This window comes from Petromyzon marinus, chromosome 69 (genome assembly GCF_048934315.1).
Source record: "Petromyzon marinus isolate PM22_M1 ecotype Great Lakes invasive population chromosome 69, UKy_Petmar_22M1.pri1.0, whole genome shotgun sequence".
NCBI lineage: Eukaryota > Metazoa > Chordata > Hyperoartia > Petromyzontiformes > Petromyzontidae > Petromyzon > Petromyzon marinus.
In genome coordinates, this window is record NC_133735.1 from 4,401,641 (window position 1) to 4,420,180 (window position 18,540).

Consider the following 18,540-nt stretch of genomic DNA (forward strand, 5'->3'; position numbering starts at 1 on the left):
ATACAGCAGCAGCAGCAGGCATCGTCAGGGGTCGGGATCGAACCCAAGGCCTCCAGTGGGTTTCAGGCGATGTTTTGTTGTTAATTGATGCCGACTCACGTTCAATGCAGCGACAGCCCAGGCGTAGGCACCGTGCGTACGCCTCTGTGGACGACTCGCTGGAGAACTGATCTCCCGTCAAGTACCTGCACACGGAAGCACGCACACACATACATAGACTCACACAGAGACCCATAGACTCATCACACAGCAGAGACCCATAGACTCATCACACAGCAGAGAGCCATAGACTCATCACACAGCAGAGACCCATAGACTCATCACACAGCAGAGACCCATAGACTCATCACACAGCAGAGAGCCATAGACTCATCACACAGCAGAGAGCCATAGACTCATCACACACAGAGAGCCATAGACTCATCACACAGCAGAGAGCCATAGACTCATCACACAGCGGAGAGCCATAGACTCATCACACAGCAGAGAGCCATAGACTCATCAAAAAGCAGAGAGCTATAGACTCATCACACAGCAGAGACCCATAGACTCATCACACAGCAGAGAGCCACAGACTCATCACACAGCAGAGACCCATAGACTCATTACACAGCAGAGAGCCACAGACTCATCACACGGCAGAGACCCATAGACTCATCACACGGCAGAGAGCCATAGACTCATCACACAGCAGAGAGCCATAGACTCATCACACAGCAGAGAGCCATAGACTCATCACACAGCAGAGAGCCATAGACTCATCACACAGCAGAGACCCATAGACTCATCACACAGCAGAGAGCCATTAGCACAGTAGGGGGCACAGGTGGTGTATCGGACAGTCATCTCAGTCGGTCGACCCATGGGCACCTGTTGGGTCTGCCCCGTGACCTACTGCCGGTGGACGTTCGACACTTCACGTGGCCTCAACGTGCACCTAGCCTGGCACGAGCGCCGTGGTGACGTCACAGCCACTTAGTGGCGAATGGCGGTTGTTGTTTTGCGAGTGTTTGTGTGCGAGTGAGTGAATGTGAGTGTGTGAGTGAGTGTGTGAGTGCGAGTGAGTGTGTGAGTGAATGTGAGTGTGTGAGTGAGTGTGTGAGTGCGAGTGGGAGTGAATGTGAGTGTGCCCGGCAAAACAACCCCCTACCTCCTCGCGGTGCCGGACAGGCAACTCTGTCGTGGACACTGCTGTGGGGGGAGGGCCAATTCCGATTTGCTTCTCCCCTCATGGCATCTGTGACCACCACAGGGGCTAAACGGGGGCTCTGGACGGGTGCGAGGGGCTGGTAACCCCTCCACTTTCAATAAATTACCACGAAACCACGAATTAAAAATGTAACCAATAAGCTTGTGCTGGAGGCCCCGAGGGGACAGGCGTCTATGACGTCTCCTTGCCAAACCCCAATTGGCGGAGCCAGGAGATTGAATCTCTACCCTCGGGGCTCCTCCAGAACCAACGAAAAGCCACTTCGTGTGGCCACGTGGAATGTTCGAACGCTCACTGCAGAGGAGAGGCTGCCACTCCTCTGTCGGGAGCTGGACCGGTACCGCCTGGATCTCTGTGGCATTCAGGAGGTCCGGTGGACCGGTTCTGGCTCCTGCCACCATGAGGGGTGGACAGTCCTCTACTTGGGGCAGCAGACTGCCAATCAACAGGATGTGGCTCTTCTTATGAACAAAAGAATGAAGGGGGCATGGGAGCGTGGCGGTGAGGTGTGGGAAGCTGTAAGCCCCAGGCTACTTTGGGCTCGCCTTCCCATCAACCGGAGGCGAGGAGTGGTGGTCGTGGTTACTTATGCCCCCACCGAAGACGAACATCTGTGGAAGGATGCAGGCAAAGCCGATGAGTCAGATGCCTTCTATGACCTCCTGTCACCGGTGCTGGCTAAAGTGGCCCCTCGGGATAGAGTCATCTTGTTGGGTGACTTCAATGCCCGAGTTGGTCATGATGCTGGCGCCTGGTCTGGAGTGATTGGAGGGCATGGGCCAGATCAGCTCAATAACAACGGTAGGAGGCTGATAGATTTTTGTGCAGCCCATGGGCTTGTAATTACCAACACGCTGTTCCGGCATCGGCGCATCCACACAACATCATGGATGCATGCCGGGTCCAAGCAAGAACATCTGCTGGACTACATAGTGACGGACCAGCGGATGCGAGCCCATGTCCTTGACACCAGGACCTACCGTGGAGCTGATCTGCCCTCTGACCATCGACTAGTCATCTGTAAGATGCGCCTGCCATTCTTCCACTCCGGTGGTGGGTGTACACCCAGGACCCCATTCTAACCTAAAGTGGCCTGGTCTCAGTTAGCTGATGAAAGTTGCAAGCGAGAATTTCATCATCACTTGCAGCTGGGGTTGGCATTGTCCCCCACTCCTCCCGATGTCGAGGGTTAATGGGCGAGGTTTAGGACTGTGACTCATGCAGCTGCAATGGCTGCCTTGGGTACGCGGTCCAGACCTCCCCAGAGACCCTGGCTGACAGAGGAGGTGTTCAGGATAGTTGAGAAAAAGCGACAGGCCCACTGTCATCGGCTACAGAATCCCACGTCAGAGAATGAGGAGGCTTACCGCAGCCTTCGCTCGGAGGTTCGGAGAGCCATGAGGCGCTGCAAGGATGGGTGGTGGTCGCGGGTTGCTGAGGAGATGGAGTCTGCCTCAGTGGCCCGCGATCACAAATCGCTCCTTAACTCCATCAAAAAAGTAACCTGCAGCGCCACACCTATTACCATCATGAGGGGAAAAAACGGTGATCCAATCTTCGACCCCCAGGAACAAGTTTGCAGATTTGCTGAGCATTTCTGGGAGGTCCTGGGGGAGGGGAAATCCCTCAGCCAGGAAAACAGTGTGGCACAAAGTGGGGATGACCCTGCTGAGGCTGTGGTGCCTCAAATATTGGAAGAAGTCACCCCCTGTGAGTGGCTGGCTGAGGTGCCATCTGTTGAGGAACTACTGAAGGCGATCCGGAGTCTGAGACCAGGAAAGGCAGCGGGCAGAGATGATCTCCCAAGCGAAATGCTGAGGGAGGGTGGCGTTAGTGCACAGACTGCCCTATGTGACATCATAACAACAGTCTGGACCAGTGGAGGGGTTCCGCAGGATTGGAAGGATGCCCTGGTGGTCCCCCTCTTTTAAGAAGGGGGACCACACAGACTGTAACAACTACAGGGGCATCTCACTCTTCAGTGTGCCGGGAAAGGTCCTGGCAAGGATTATTCAACATCGCCTTGCCAGGCACGCTGAGGAGAGGCTTACGGAGCCCCAATGCGGTTTCAGGAAAGGGCGGTCCTGCACAGATGCCATATTTTCTGTCCGTCTGCTACAGCAGAGGTGTAGGGAATTCCAACAAGACCTACATCTCTGCTTTATTGACCTGGTCAAGGCCTATGATACCATCAGTAGGCCTGGGCTCTGGGTTGTTCTTCGTGCTTTTGGAGTCCCTGACCCTCTGCTCACGATCATATAGGACCTTCATGATGGTGAGCAGGCCCGGGTAAAACTACGTGGCCGGGAGTCAGAGCCATTCCCTGTACACCTTGGGGTGCGACAGGAATGTCCTCTGGCTCCCACATTATTTAACATCTATTTTGACCACGTAGTTCGTGAAGCCTTCAATAGCTGTACCGGGGGAATCTCCATTTGGTACAGATATAATGGGAGGCTGATCGATGCCCGGGTGCGGTCAAGGGATGGCTCCCTATTGCTCAACCATGTTATGTATGCCGATGATTTGGTAATAGCTGCTTATTCAGAGGAGGAGTTGGAGACGCTGCTGCTGAGACTGGAGTGTGGCACTAAGAGATGGGGCCTTACCATCAGCCCCACCAAAACTAAGCACCTGCCTGGGTATTTTGTACCATCAGAAACTCCACCCTCACAACTCCCAATCGGTGATGGGGCAGTTGTGGAGAGAGTGGACATTTTCCCATACCTGGGCAGTGTGCTTATGACCGGCTCCAGTTTAACAGCAGAGGTCTCACTCCGAATCAGTCGAGCGGCAATATCTTTTCATCGGTTGCGTAACGCTGTGTGGAAGCTACCTGGTCTGTCGCTCCGCACTAAGCTTCAGGTCTTCTCAGTCACGGTCATTCCCTCCCTTCTCTACGCTTGCGAAACGTGGACCCCCCTAATGGAACATCTTCGCCGGTTAGAAACATTTAGGCTGGCCTGCCTACGATCCATCCTGGGTTTAACCAGGCTGGATTGTGTGAGGAGCTCACAAATCTTTGAAAGACCTGGACAAAGTCCCATCGGTGAGCTCCTCCGGCAGGCAAGGCTGCGTTGGCTGGTCATGTAGCCCGCATGCCCAGCCACTGCATGCCGAAACAGCTTTTGTTCGGCCGGATCGGGGGGCTAAAGGGGCACGGCACGGGCTAGAGAATAGATGGAGTGACGTGGTACAGGAGGACGTGGAGCTGAGTGGACTTGCCGATGACTGGTACCAGCGGTGTCAAGATCGGCCTCTGTGAGTGACGCTCACAACAACGAGCGGAGCGCCGGGTGGCTAAAGCACAGCAGGTTGGCACAGTCGGGGGCACAGGTGGTGCATCAGCCAGTCATCTCAGTCATCTTAGTCAGTCGACCGGTGGCACTTGGGTCTGCCCCGTGACCTCCTGCCAGCGGGCGTTCGACACTTCACGTGGCCTCAAGGTGCACATGGCCTGGCACAAGCGTCGTGGTGACGTCACCGCCACTTAGTGGCGAATGGCGGTTGTTGTTGTTGTTGAGTGAGAGTGTGAGTGCGAGTGGGAGTTAATGTGAATGTGAGTTTGTGAGTGAGTGTGTGAATGTGAGTGTGTGTAGTGTAGTGGTGAGCGCTACGCTGCGCTACGAACCCGGCGACCCGAGTTCAATTCCCGCGCAAGGCCAACACCAGTGACGACTATCTGAACCGATCCTGGGCCTCTTCTAGGTCGACTCAGCATCAAATGAGTACCTGGTGCGGTGTGTAATAAACATCGCCACTGGGGAGACAAAGACGGCGGGGCATGGTACTGGCCACCCACCCCCTCGTGTGCCGTTCCGGCCTTCATAGGTGCTACTCGCTAACAGCACTTGCCCCGAGAGTCTGTCAAGGCTATACGGGGGATCTTTGTCTTTGTGTGAGTGAGTGAGTGCGTGCGCGAGTGTGCTTATGTGGCTGCTGTTGTTGTTGTTGTTGTGCACGCGCTTGCGTATGGCACGTACGTGTTATGCGAGGAGGCGATCCAGTAGTGGTTGAGGGGTTTGTTCATCTCTTCGGGACAGAGGCACTCCTGGTTGGCGTCCCAGATGCTGTTCTCGCGCGAGAACAGGTACGTCACGAACTGCGTGGACACAGAACAGGAACGTCACAAACAGCGTGGACACAGAACAGGAACGTGACGAACCACGTGGACACAGAACAGGAACGTGACGAACTGTGTGGACACAGAACAGGTACGTCACGAACTGTGTGGACACAGAACAGGTACGTCACGAACTGCGTGGACACAGAACAGGAACGTCACGAACCACGTGGACACAGAACAGGAACGTCATGAACCACGTGGACACAGAACAGGAACGTCACGAACTGCGTGGACACAGAACAGGAACGTGACGAGCAGCGTGGACACAGAACAGGAACGTGACGAACCACGTGGACACAGAACAGGAACGTGACGAACCACGTGGACACAGAACAGGAACGTCATGAACCACGTGGACACAGAACAGGAACGTCACGAGCAGCGTGGACACAGAACAGGAACGTGACGAACAGCGTGGACACAGAACAGGAACGTCACAAACAGCGTGGACACAGAACAGGAACGTCACGAACCACGTGGACACAGAACAGGAACGTCACAAACAGTGTGAACACAGAACAGGAACGTCACGAACTGCGTGGACACAGAACAGGAACGTCACAAACCACGTGGACACAGAACAGGAACGTGACGAACAGCGTGGACACAGAACAGGAACGTCACAAACAGCGTGTACACAGAACAGGAACGTGACGAACAGTGTGGACACAGAACAGGAACGTGACGAAGCACGTGGACACAGAACAGGAACGTCACAGACAGGCTGTAGGGGCAAGTGCTGTGAGTAGCAGCAGCAGTGTCTATAGACACACAGAGTGGGGGCGAGCGTGGGGGTGAGAGTGGGGGTGAGCATGGGGGTGAGCGTGGGGGTGAGCGTGGGGGTGAGCGTGGGGGTGAGAGTGATGGTGAGTGTGGGTGTGAGAGTGGGGGTGAGCGTGGCGGTGAGCGTGGGGGTGAGCGTGGGGGTGAGCGTGGGGGTGAGCGTGGGTGTGAGCGTGGGGGTGAGTGTGATGGTGAGCGTGGGAGTGAGCGTGGGGGTGAGTGTGGGGGTGAGCGTGGGGGTGGGTGTGGGGTGAGCGTGGCGGTGAGCGTGGGGGTGAGTGTGGGGGTGAGTGTGATCATGCGTCACCTCCTCTAGAGCGAAGTAAGGCTCCTCTATCTCCCGCATGGGGTCGTTGAGGTACTGCTCCATGAAGCGCCGCACTTTGGACGCATCGTTGGCCCAGCTCTCCTGCGTGCAGCCACGGCGGCAAGGACAACAACAACAACAACATTAATAAGAACAACATTAACAACAACCACGTGGCTATCAACATCAATAACAACATAAACAACATCAATAACAACACCACCAACAACAGCATCATCACCATAATCAACATCATCCCTCTCACTCCCATCATCATGGTGGAATTCAGGAGACCCATAGACTCATCACACAGCAGAGAGCCATAGACTCATCACACAGCAGAGACCCATAGACTCATCACACACAGAGACCCATAGACTCATCACACAGCAGAGAGCCATAGACTCATCACACAGCAGAGACCCATAGACTCATCACACACAGAGACCCATAGACTCATCACACACAGAGACCCATAGACTCATCACACACAGAGACCCATAGACTCATCACACAGCAGAGACCCATAGACTCATCACACAGCAGAGACCCATAGACTCATCACACACAGAGACCCATAGACTCATCACACAGCAGAGAGCCATAGACTCATCACACAGCAGAGAGCCATAGACTCATCACACAGCAGAGAGCCATAGACTCATCACACAGCAGAGACCCATAGACTCATCACACAGCAGAGACCCATAGACTCATCACACAGCAGAGACCCATAGACTCATCACACAGCAGAGAGCCATAGACTCATCACACAGCAGAGAGCCATAGACTCATCACACAGCAGAGACCCATATACTCATCACACAGCAGAGAGCCATAGACTCATCACACAGCAGAGAGCCATAGACTCATCACACAGCAGAGACCCATAGACTCATCACACACAGAGACCCATAGACTCATCACACACAGAGACCCATAGACTCATCACACACAGAGACCCATAGACTCATCACACAGCAGAGACCCATAGACTCATCACACAGCAGAGACCCATAGACTCATCACACACAGAGAGCCATAGACTCATCACACAGCAGAGAGCCATAGACTCATCACACAGTAGAGACCCATAGACTCATCACACACAGAGACCCATAGACTCATCACACAGCAGAGACCCATAGACTCATCACACAGCAGAGAGCCATAGACTCATCACACAGCAGAGAGCCATAGACTCATCATACAGCAGAGAGCCATAGACTCATCACACAGCAGAGAGCCATAGACTCATCACACAGCGGAGACCCATAGACTCATCACACACAGAGACCCATAGATTCATCACACAGCAGAGACCCATAGACTCATCACACAGCAGAGACCCATAGACTCAATACACAGCAGAGACCCATAGACTATTCACCCAGCACAGAGCCATAGACTCATCACACAGACCCATAGACTCATCACAAACAAAGACCCATAGACTACTCACACAGAGAACCATAGACTCACAGAGCAGACACCCACACGTACACACACAGACACGTGCACACACAGACCCACATGTACACACAAAGATCCCCTGTATAGCCTTAATAGACTGTCGGGGCAAGTGCTGTTAGCGAGCACCTATGAAGGCAGGAACAATACACGAGGGGGTGGGTGGCCGCCTTTGTCTCCCCAGTATCGACGTTTACTACACACCGCACCAGGTACTCATTTCAGGTTGAATCGACCTAGGGGAGGCCTGGGACCGGTTCAGATAATCGTCACTGGTGTTGGCCGTGAGCAGGAATTGAACTCGGTTCGCCGGGTTCATAGCGCAGCGCGCTAACCGCTACACTATCGCTCCCCACACATACACACACCCCCACATGTACACACATACGTACACACACACAACCACACGTACACACACACACACGTACACACACACACACACAGACTCACATGTACACACACACGTATACACACACACACAGACTCACATGTACACACACACGTACACACACCCACGTACACACACCGACACATACACACACACCCACACGTACACCCACACACACACCCACACGTACACACACACACCCACACACACACGTACACACCCACACGTACACACACACACCCACACGTACACACACACGTACACACCCACATGTACACACGTAGACACGTACACACACACATACACACACACGTACACACCCACATGTACACACGTAGACACGTACACACACACATACACACACACGTACACACAAACACGTACACACGTACACACACACACACATGCCCTGCCACTAACTCGCCTTCTGGTCCCAGATGAGAAACTTCTGAAACTCATCCAGAGGAATGCGGTTCCTGCGGGCGAGAAAAATAAAACACGCAAAAGGTAAAAATACCATACAGCTCGTCGGTAAACACACCCACGCTGAGTCTTCATACTTTGTAATGACAATAGAGAGAGCCTGCATGCAGTGTGAGTGGACGGGTGGCCACAGGCGGTAATGACAGGGGAGTCAGTTGTGAGTGTGAAGGGACTGGTGGCCACGGGAGGTAATGACAGGGGAGTCAGCTGTGAGTGTGAAGGGACTGGTGGCCACGGGAGGTAATGACAGGGGAGTCAGTTGTGAGTGGGAAGTGACTGGTGGCCACGGGAGGTAATGACAGGGGAGTCAGTTGTGAGTGGGAAGGGACTGGTGGCCACGGGAGGTAATGACAGGGGAGTCAGTTGTGAGTGTGAAGGGACTGGTGGTTACGGGAGGTAATGACAGGGGAGTCATTTGTAAATGTGTGAAGGGACTGGTGGCCATGGGAGGTAATGACAGGGGAGTCAGTTGTGAGTGTGAAGGGACTGGTGGCCACGGGAGGTAGTGACAAGGGAGTCAGCTGTGAGTGTGAAGGGACTGGTGGCCACGGGAGGTAGTGACAGGGGAGTCAGTTGTGAGTGTGAAGGGACTGGTGGCTACGGGAGGTAGTGACAGGGGAGTCAGCTGTGAGTGTGAAGGGACTGGTGGCCACGGGAGGTAATGACAGGGGAGTCAGTTGTGAGTGGGAAGGGACTGGTGGCCACGGGAGGTAGTGACAGGGGAGTCAGCCGTGAGTGCGAAGGGACTGGTGGCCACGGGAGGTAGTGACAGGGGAGTCAGTTGTGAGTGTGAAGGGACTGGTGGCCACGGGAGGTAATGACAGGGGAGTCAGTTGTGAGTGTGAAGGGACTGGTGGCCACGGGAGGTAGTGACAGGGGAGTCAGTTGTGAGTGTGAAGGGACTGGTGGCCACGGGAGGTAATGACAGGGGAGTCAGTTGTGAGTGTGAAGGGACTGGTGGCCACGGGAGGTAATGACAGGGGAATCAGTTGTGAGTGCAAAGGGACTGGTGGCCACGGGAGGTAATGACAGGGGAGTCAGTTGTGAGTGTGAAGGGACTGGTGGTTACGGGAGGTAATGACAGGGGAGTCATTTGTAAATGTGTGAAGGGACTGGTGGCCATGGGAGGTAATGACAGGGGAGTCAGTTGTGAGTGTGAAGGGACTGGTGGCCACGGGAGGTAGTGACAAGGGAGTCAGCTGTGAGTGTGAAGGGACTGGTGGCCACGGGAGGTAGTGACAGGGGAGTCAGTTGTGAGTGTGAAGGGACTGGTGGCTACGGGAGGTAGTGACAGGGGAGTCAGCTGTGAGTGTGAAGGGACTGGTGGCCACGGGAGGTAATGACAGGGGGAGTCAGCTGTGAGTGCGAAGGGACTGGTGGCCACGGGAGGTAATGACAGGGGTATCAGTTGTGAGTACACAGAGACTCAGAGACCCATAGAGACGCACAGAGACTCGGAGCGCCAGAGACTCAGAGACTGAAAAGAGACTCAAAGAGACTCAGATACCCATAGAGACGCACAGAGACTCAGAGACCCATAGAAAAGCACAGAGACTCAGAGACCCATAGAGACTCAGAGACTGACAGAAACTCACAGAGACTCAGATACCCATAGAGACGCACAGAGACTCAGAGACCCATAGAGACCCACAGAGACTCACAGAGACTTACAGAGATTCAGAGATCCCATAGACTCAGAGACTCAGATACCCACAGAGACGCACAGAGACTCAGAGACCCATAGAAAAGCACAGAGACTCAGAGACCCATAGAGACCCACAGAGACTCACAGAGACTTACAGAGATTCAGAGATCCCATAGACTCAGAGACTCAGATACCCACAGAGACGCACAGAGACTCAGAGACCCATAGAGACCCACAGAGACTCACAGAGACTTACAGAGATTCAGAGATCCCATAGACTCAGAGACTCAGATACCCACAGAGACCCATAGAGACACACACCGGCGCACGGGGTAAATGCTGCGTGTACCTGAAGCTCACGGACAGACCCTGTTCTAGGAGATGCTGCAGGATCTGTAAGACAATGAGCGCAGCGTAGCCCCTGTTATTGCAACTCCGCTAGTCTACGGGACGTCTGGTAACAACAACAGACACAAACACGTAGCCAAAGTTGCACCACCATCGGCATCATCACCACGATCATCGTCATCGCCACCACCATCATCGTCATCATCACCACCATCATCACCGCCACCACCATCGTCATCATCACCACGATCATCGTCATCGCCACCACCATCATCATCATCGTTATCATCAACACAATCATCGTCATCATCACCACCATAATCGTCATCATCACCACCATAATCGTCATCATCACCATCATAATCATCATCACAATCATCGTCATCACCACCACCATAATCATCATCATCACAATCATCGTCATCACCACCGCAATCATCGTCATCATCACCACCATCACCGCGACAACCACCACTAACGCCGCCACCACCACCATCACCGCCATCACCATCGCCACTCACCACACGCTGGCAGTCAAACATGAGGTTCTTGTAGAAAAGTGCAAACTGTTCAAAGGACATTTCTGTTGGGCCTGGCTCCACCTCCTGCACACAACACACACAGCACACACACACAGCACACACACACACAGCACACACAGCACACACAGCACACACACACACACAACACAGCACACACACACAGCACACACACAGTACAGCACACACAGACACACAGCACATACAGCGCACACACACACAACACACACAGCACACACACAGCACCTCAGGTTAGCACGGTTGACTACGTATGGAGCAAATAAAGAGTTCAACATACGCACAGACACATACACGCACACATACACACACAAACACACAAAGACAAAGATCCCCCAGTGTAGCCTGTAACAGACTGTTGGCGCAAGTGCTGTTATCGAGTAGCAGCAGCAGCACCTACGGAGGCCGCACTGTGGCACACGATGGGGTGGGTGGCCAGCACCACGCCCGGCCGCCTTTGCCTCCCCAGTGGCGATGTTCACTACACACCGCACCAGGTACTCATTTGAGGCCGAGTCGACCTAGGGGAGGCCCAGGACCGGTTCAGATAATCGTCACCGGTGTTGGCCGCGAGCGTGCGATGTCCCTGCACCACGGACAGCCCCGGGTGGGTTGCTGTGCGAGGCCGGCTCTGACGCAGCGCGGCGTGCGATGCACCGTCATCGCGTACACCCCGTGGGCGGGTGTAGTTAGTACGAGGGGGAGCCCGAGAGTGTCTGCACCAGGGACAGGGTGGGGGGGGGGGGCTAGGGGGTGATCACGTGTCCGGAGAGAGCTCTCGAGAGGGAGCTGGGAGGCTCCAGAAGGCGGGCGGGGGCCGAGGGCGGAGCGGCCCCGACTCGGGAGGATATAAGGTGGGTCCCTGAGAGGGACCGGGGTCTTTGTTTTACAAGATAGAAGCTCCACGTCCTACAAGCTGGAAGCTCCACGTCCTACAAGCTGTGAGCACCACGTCCTACAGGCTGTAAGCTCCACGTCCTACAAGCTGTAAGCTCCACGTCCTACAAGCTGTGAGCTCCACGTCCTACAAGCCGGAAGCTCCACGTCCTACAAGCTGTAAGCTCCACGTCCTACAAGCTGTAAGCTCCACGTCCTACAAGCTGTGAGCTCCACGTCCTACAAGCTGTAAGCTCCACGTCCTACAAGCTGGAAGCTCCACATCTACAAGCTGGAAGCTCCACCTCTACAAGCTGTAAGCTCCACGTCCTACAAGCTGTAAGCTCCACGTCTACAAGCTGTAAGCTCCACGTCCTACAAGCTGTAAGCTCCACGTCCTACAAGCTGTAAGCTCCACGTCCTACAAGCTGTAAGCTCCACGTCCTACAAGCTGTAAGCTCCACGTCCTACAAGCTGGAAGCTCCACGTCCTACAAGCTGGAAGCTCCACGTCTAGAAGCTGTAAGCTCCACGTCCTACAAGCTGTAAGCTCCACGTCCTACAAGCTGGAAGCTCCACGTCTAGAAGCTGTAAGCTCCACGTCCTACAAGCTGTAAGCTCCACGTCCTACAAGCTGTAAGCTCCACGTCCTACAAGCTGTAAGCTCCACGTCCTACAAGCTGTAAGCTCCACGTCCTACAAGCTGGAAGCTCCACGTCCTACAAGCTGGAAGCTCCACGTCCTTCAAGCTGTAAGCTCCACGTCCTAGAAGCTGTAAGCTCCACGTCCTACAAGCTGTAAGCTCCACGTCTACAAGCTGTAAGCTCCACGTCCTACAAGCTGGAAGCTCCACATCTACAAGCTGTAAGCTCCACGTCCTACAAGCTGTAAGCTCCACGTCCTACAAGCTGTAAGCTCCACGTCCAACAAGCTGGAAGCTCCACGTCCTACAAGCTGGAAGCTCCACGTCCTACAAGCTGTAAGCTCCACGTCCTACAAGCTGTAAGCTCCACGTCCTACAAGCTGTAAGCTCCACGTCCTACAAGCTGGAAGCTCCACGTGCTACAAGCTGTAAGCTCCACGTCCTACAAGCTGTAAGCTCCACGTCCTACAAGCTGGAAGCTCCACGTCCTACAAGCTGTAAGCTCCACGTCCTACAAGCTGTAAGCTCCACGTCCTACAAGCTGTAAGCTCCACGTCCTACAAGCTGTAAGCTCCACGTCCTACAAGCTGGAAGCTCCACGTCCTACAAGCTGTAAGCTCCACGTCTACAAGCTGGAAGCTCTACGTCCTACAAGGCATCAACACGTGCCCGGGACCCAAGTGAGACTCTTCGTAGTTGTAACTCCTACGTATAGAGTAGTTAGCTGGGTGGTCACCAGCCTTTTGTATATATGTGTTAAAATAAATGTGTTGCCTCTAAAGAATAACGTCTGCGACTCAGTTGGACTCACTACACATACACAACAACAACCGCCATTCACCACTAAGTGGCAGTGATGTCACCACGGCGGTTGTGCCGTGTGAAGTGTCGAACGCCCGCCGGCAAGAGGTCATGGGGCAGACGCAGCAGGTGCCACGGGTTGACTGAGATGGCTGGCCGATGCACCACACAGATACACTCACACATGAACGTGCGTGCATGCGTGCCGCAGAGAGTCACCCACCACAAACTTGTCCCTCAGGTAGCGCATGCTGGGCACCTTGAAGTTGACGTTTGGTAGGAAGACTTTTAGCTCTTTCATGCCCACACTGCAGAGAGACGGGGAGTGTGTGAGAGTAGCCTGTGGGTCTCTGTGCGAGTCTGTGGATCTCTCTGTGTGAGTATGTGGGTCTCTGTGTGAGTCTGTGGGTCTCTCTGTGTGAGTATGTGGGTCTCTGTGTGAGTATGTGGATCTCTGTGCGAGTCTGTGGGTCTCTGTGCGAGTAGTCTATGGGTCTCTGTGCGAGTCTGTGGGTCTCTCTGTGTGAGTATGTGGGTTTCTGTGTGAGTCTGTGGGTCTCTGTGTGAGTATGTGGATCTCTCTGTGTGAGTCTGTGGGTCTCTGTGTGAGTATGTGGATCTCTGTGCGAGTCTGTGGGTCTCTGTGCGAGTAGCCTATGGGTCTCTGTGCGAGTCTGTGGGTCTCTCTGTGTGAGTATGTGGGTTTCTGTGTGAGTCTGTGGGTCTCTGTGCGAGTATGTGGGTCTCTGTGTGAGTCTGTTGGTCTCTGTGCGAGTCTGTGGGTCTCTGTGTGAGTCTGTGGGTCTCTGTGTGAGTCTGTGGGTCTCTGTGTGAGTCTGTGGGTCTCTGTGTGAGTATGTGGGTCTCTCTGCGAGTCTGTGGGTCTCTGTGCGAGTCTGTGGGTCTCTGTGCGAGTCTGTGCGTCTCTGTGTGAGTCTGTGGGTCTCTGTGTGAGTCTGTGGGTCTCTCTGTGTGAGTCTGTGGGTCTCTCTGTGTGAGTCTGTGGGTCTCTGTGTGAGTAGTCTATGGGTCTCTGTGTGAGTATGTGGGTCTCTCTGTGTGAGTCTATGGGTCTCTCTGTGTGAGTCTATGGGTCTCTGTTTGAGTCTGTGGGTCTCTGTGTGAGTCTGTGGGTATCTGTGTGAGTCTGTGGGTGTCTATGGATCTCTGTGGGAGTGAGTAGTGTATGGGTCTCTGTATGAGTCTATTGGTCTCTGCCATGTGAGTAGTACATGGGTCTCTATGGTGTGAGTCTGTAGGTCTATACTAGTGTAGTGTGTAGTAGTGTAGTGTATATTAGTGTGTAGTGTAATGAATAGTATGTGTGCAGTATGTGTGTCTGTGCGTACGTGCCTGTGTGTGTGCGTGTGTATGTGTGCCTGTGTGTGTGCGTGTGTGCGTGCGTGTGCCTGTGTGTGTGTGTGCATGCGTGTGCCTGTGTGTGTGTGTGTGTGCGTGCGTGTACCTGTGTGTGTGCGTGCGGGGAGCGGATGGGGAGCGTTGGTGTAGCGGTTAGCGCTACGCTGCGCGACGAACCCGGTCTATGACCCGAGTTCGATTCCCGCTTACGGTCAACACCGGTGACAATTATCTGAACCGGTCCTGGGCCTCCCCTAGGTCGACTCGGTCTCCAATGAGCTACCCGGTGCGGTGTGTAGTGAACATCGCCACCGGCGGGAGAGACAAAGGCGGCCATGCGCGGTGCTGGCCACCCACCCACCCCCTCTGCGTATGCCACCGTGCCGGTGGCCTCCGCGGCTTTACTGCAACTCGCCACTACAGCGCCACTTGCCCCGACGGCCTGCCGGAGGCTACCCCCGGCGGACCTTTGCCTCTGCCGAATCAGGGGGGGTGGGGGGAGTGTGGGGCGACGGCCGCATGAACTCTGTTTGACCCCGGCCGATAAGCCACACTCCAACGACAGTGAGGGGGTGTAGGCGTACAGGAGAGCGGTAAAGGGGGGAGGGGGGGGAGGTCCACGATTTATTGGACTCTCAATCGCCACTACCACAGACTCATGACACAGCAGAGACCCACAGACTCATCACACAGCAGACAGCCATAAACTCATCACACAGAGACCCATAGACTCATCACACAGAGACCCATAGACTCATCACACAGCAGAGACCCATAGACTCATCACACAGCAGAGACCCACAGACTCATCACACAGCAGAGACCCATAGACTCATCACACAGCAGAGACCCGTAGACTCATCACACAGCAGAGACCCATAGACTCATCACACAGCAGAGACCCATAGACTCATCACACACAGAGACCCATAGACTCATCACACACAGACACCCATAGACTCATCATACAGAGACCCATAGACTCATCACATAGCAGAGCCCTAGACTCATCACACAGCAGACCCATAGACTCATCATCGTTTGTTCTTCACCCCGCACCTCCGATTAGCACGGTTGTCCACGTACGAAGTTCAACACAACAAAGATCCCCCATATAGGCTTAACAGACTGTAGGGGCAAGTGCTGTTAGCGAGCAGCACCTATGAAGGCCGGCATGGCACACGAGGGGGTGGGTGGCCAGCACCACGCCCGGCCGTCTCCGTCTCCCCAGTGGCACCTGGTACACATTTGAGGCTGAGTCGACCTAGGGGAGGTCCAGCCAGGACCATCGTCACTGGTGTTGGCCGTGAGAATCGAACTCGCCGGGTTCGTAGCGCACCATAGCGCTAACCGCACGCCCGGCCGCCTTTGTCTCCCCCACGTAACCTCCTCCTGCACCTAGCCTGGTACAGCAGTCAGCCCATGGTACCTGCTGGGTCTGTCCCGTGACCTCCTCCTCCTGCACCTAGCCTGGCACAGCAGTCAACCCATGGCACCTGCTGGGCCTGTCCCGTGACCTCCTCCTCCTGCACCTAGCCTGGCACGGCAGTCAACCCACGGCACCTGCTGGGTCTGTCAAGTGACCTCCTCCTGCACCTAGCCTGGCACGGGTGATGACGTCACCGCGGCTTCACTGGTATCGGCGGGCGCGCACCCGCCGGTTGCCGGGCAACGCCGCAGGAGGCCGTGGAGTTCCACCGACGGTTATCTTTGCCAGGAGGCCGGGATCTTTGGCGATAACGTACGAGCGGTTTCCTCTAGCCGGGCGAAAGGAAGCCGCTTGGAAGCCACCCACACCGACAACACAAACACACCCAGCCAGCTACACACACCCCCACCCACACACACCCACGCACCCACACCCACACACCCAGCCAGCCACACACACACACCCACACACACCCACACACCCACCCAGCACCCACACACACCCACCCACCCAGCCACCCGCACCCACACACACACCCACCCACCCAGCCACACACACACACCCACACACACCCACGCACCCACCCCGCACCCACACACACACACCCAGCCACCCACCCACCCACACCCAGCCACCCACCCACCCACACCCACCAAGCCACCCAGGCTGGGTCCAGGACCAGACCTGGCATAAGGCGGGGGGAGGGGGCAAAACCACCACGGCACCCGCTCGGCCGAGAATCGATAACACGCGCGTGTGTGTGTACATGTGTGTACGTGTGTGTGTGTGTACGTGTGTGTTTGTACGTGTGTGTGTACGTGTGTGTGTACGTGTGTGTGTGTGTGTACGGCAAAACAACCCCCTACCTCCTCGTGGTGCCGGACGGGCAACGCTGTCGTGGGCAGTGCCGTGGGGGGAGGGCCAACTGAGATTGGCCTTTCCCCTCATGGCGTTTGTGACCACCACAGCGACCAAAAGGGGGCTCTGGACGGGTGCGAGAAGCTGGTAACCCTCCACCTTCAATTAATTACCACTAAACCACGACGGAAAATTTTAATAAATAAGCTTGTGCCGGAGGCCCCGGGGGGACAGGCGTCTATGACGTCTCCTGGCCAAACCCCGATTGGCGGAGCCAGGAGACTGAATCCCTACCCTCGGGGCTCCTCCAGAAACAACAAAAAAACACTACGTGTGGCCACGTGGAATGATCGAATGCTCACTGCGGAGGAGAGGCTGCCACTCGTCTGTCGGGAGCTGGACCGGTACCGCCTGGATCTCTGTGGTATTCAGGAGATCCGGTGGACCGGCTCTGGCTCCTGCCACCATGAGGGGTGGACAGTCCTCTACTCGGGGCAGCAGACTGCCAAACAACAGGATGTGGCTCTTCTTCTGAACAAAAGAATGAAGGGGGCGTGGGAGTGTGGCGGTGAGGTGTGGGAAGCTGTAAGCCCCAGGCTACTTTGGGTTCGCCATCCCATCAACCAGAGGCAAGGAGTGGTGGTCGTGGTTACTTATGCCCCCACCAAAGACGAACATCCGTGGAGGGATGCAGGCAAGGCCGATGAGTCAGATGCCTTCTATGACCTCCTCTCACAGGTGCTGGCTAAAGTGGCCCCTCGGGATAGAGTCATTTTGTTGGGTGACTTCAATGCCCGAGTTGGTTATATGCTAGCACTTGGTCTGGAGTGATTGGAAGGCATGGTCCAGATCAGCTCAAGAACAACGGTAAGAGGCTGCTATATTTTTGTGCAGCCCATGGGCTTGTAATTACCAACACGCTGTTCCGGCATTGGCGCATCCACACAACATCATGGATGCATGCCGGGTCCAAGCAAGAACATCTGCTGGACTACATAGTGACAGACCAGCGGATGCGGGCCCATGTCCTTGACACCAGGACCTACCGTGGAGCTGATTTGTCCACTGACCATCGACTTGTCATCTGTAAGACCCCTTGCCATTCTTCCACTCCGGTGGTGGGTGTACACCCAGGACCCCATTCACACCCTTTGTGGCATGGTCTCAGCTAGCTGATGAAAGTTGCAAGCGAGAATTTAATCATCGCTTGCGGCTGGGGTTGGTATCATCCCCCACCCCTGATGTCGAGGGGAAATGA

The 18,540-nt window shown here is 55.0% G+C and overlaps 1 protein-coding gene across 3 annotated transcripts in view; it reads right to left on the reverse strand.

Annotated features, from left to right (window-relative positions):
- LOC116957023 (1-phosphatidylinositol 4,5-bisphosphate phosphodiesterase gamma-1-like) overlaps positions 1 to 18,540 on the reverse strand; it is a 122,226-nt gene that overhangs the window by 61,396 nt on the left and 42,290 nt on the right. For all 3 annotated transcript variants that reach the window (XM_076055134.1, XM_076055132.1, XM_076055133.1), the window contains 7 exons: positions 13,860 to 13,944; positions 11,282 to 11,365; positions 10,762 to 10,805; positions 8,709 to 8,760; positions 6,427 to 6,528; positions 5,194 to 5,312; positions 100 to 185 (listed from right to left, as the gene is read on the reverse strand). In XM_076055134.1, coding sequence (XP_075911249.1) covers positions 100 to 185; positions 5,194 to 5,312; positions 6,427 to 6,528; positions 8,709 to 8,760; positions 10,762 to 10,805; positions 11,282 to 11,365; positions 13,860 to 13,944 — 572 coding nt within the window. The remainder of the gene's footprint in view (positions 1 to 99; positions 186 to 5,193; positions 5,313 to 6,426; positions 6,529 to 8,708; positions 8,761 to 10,761; positions 10,806 to 11,281; positions 11,366 to 13,859; positions 13,945 to 18,540) is intronic.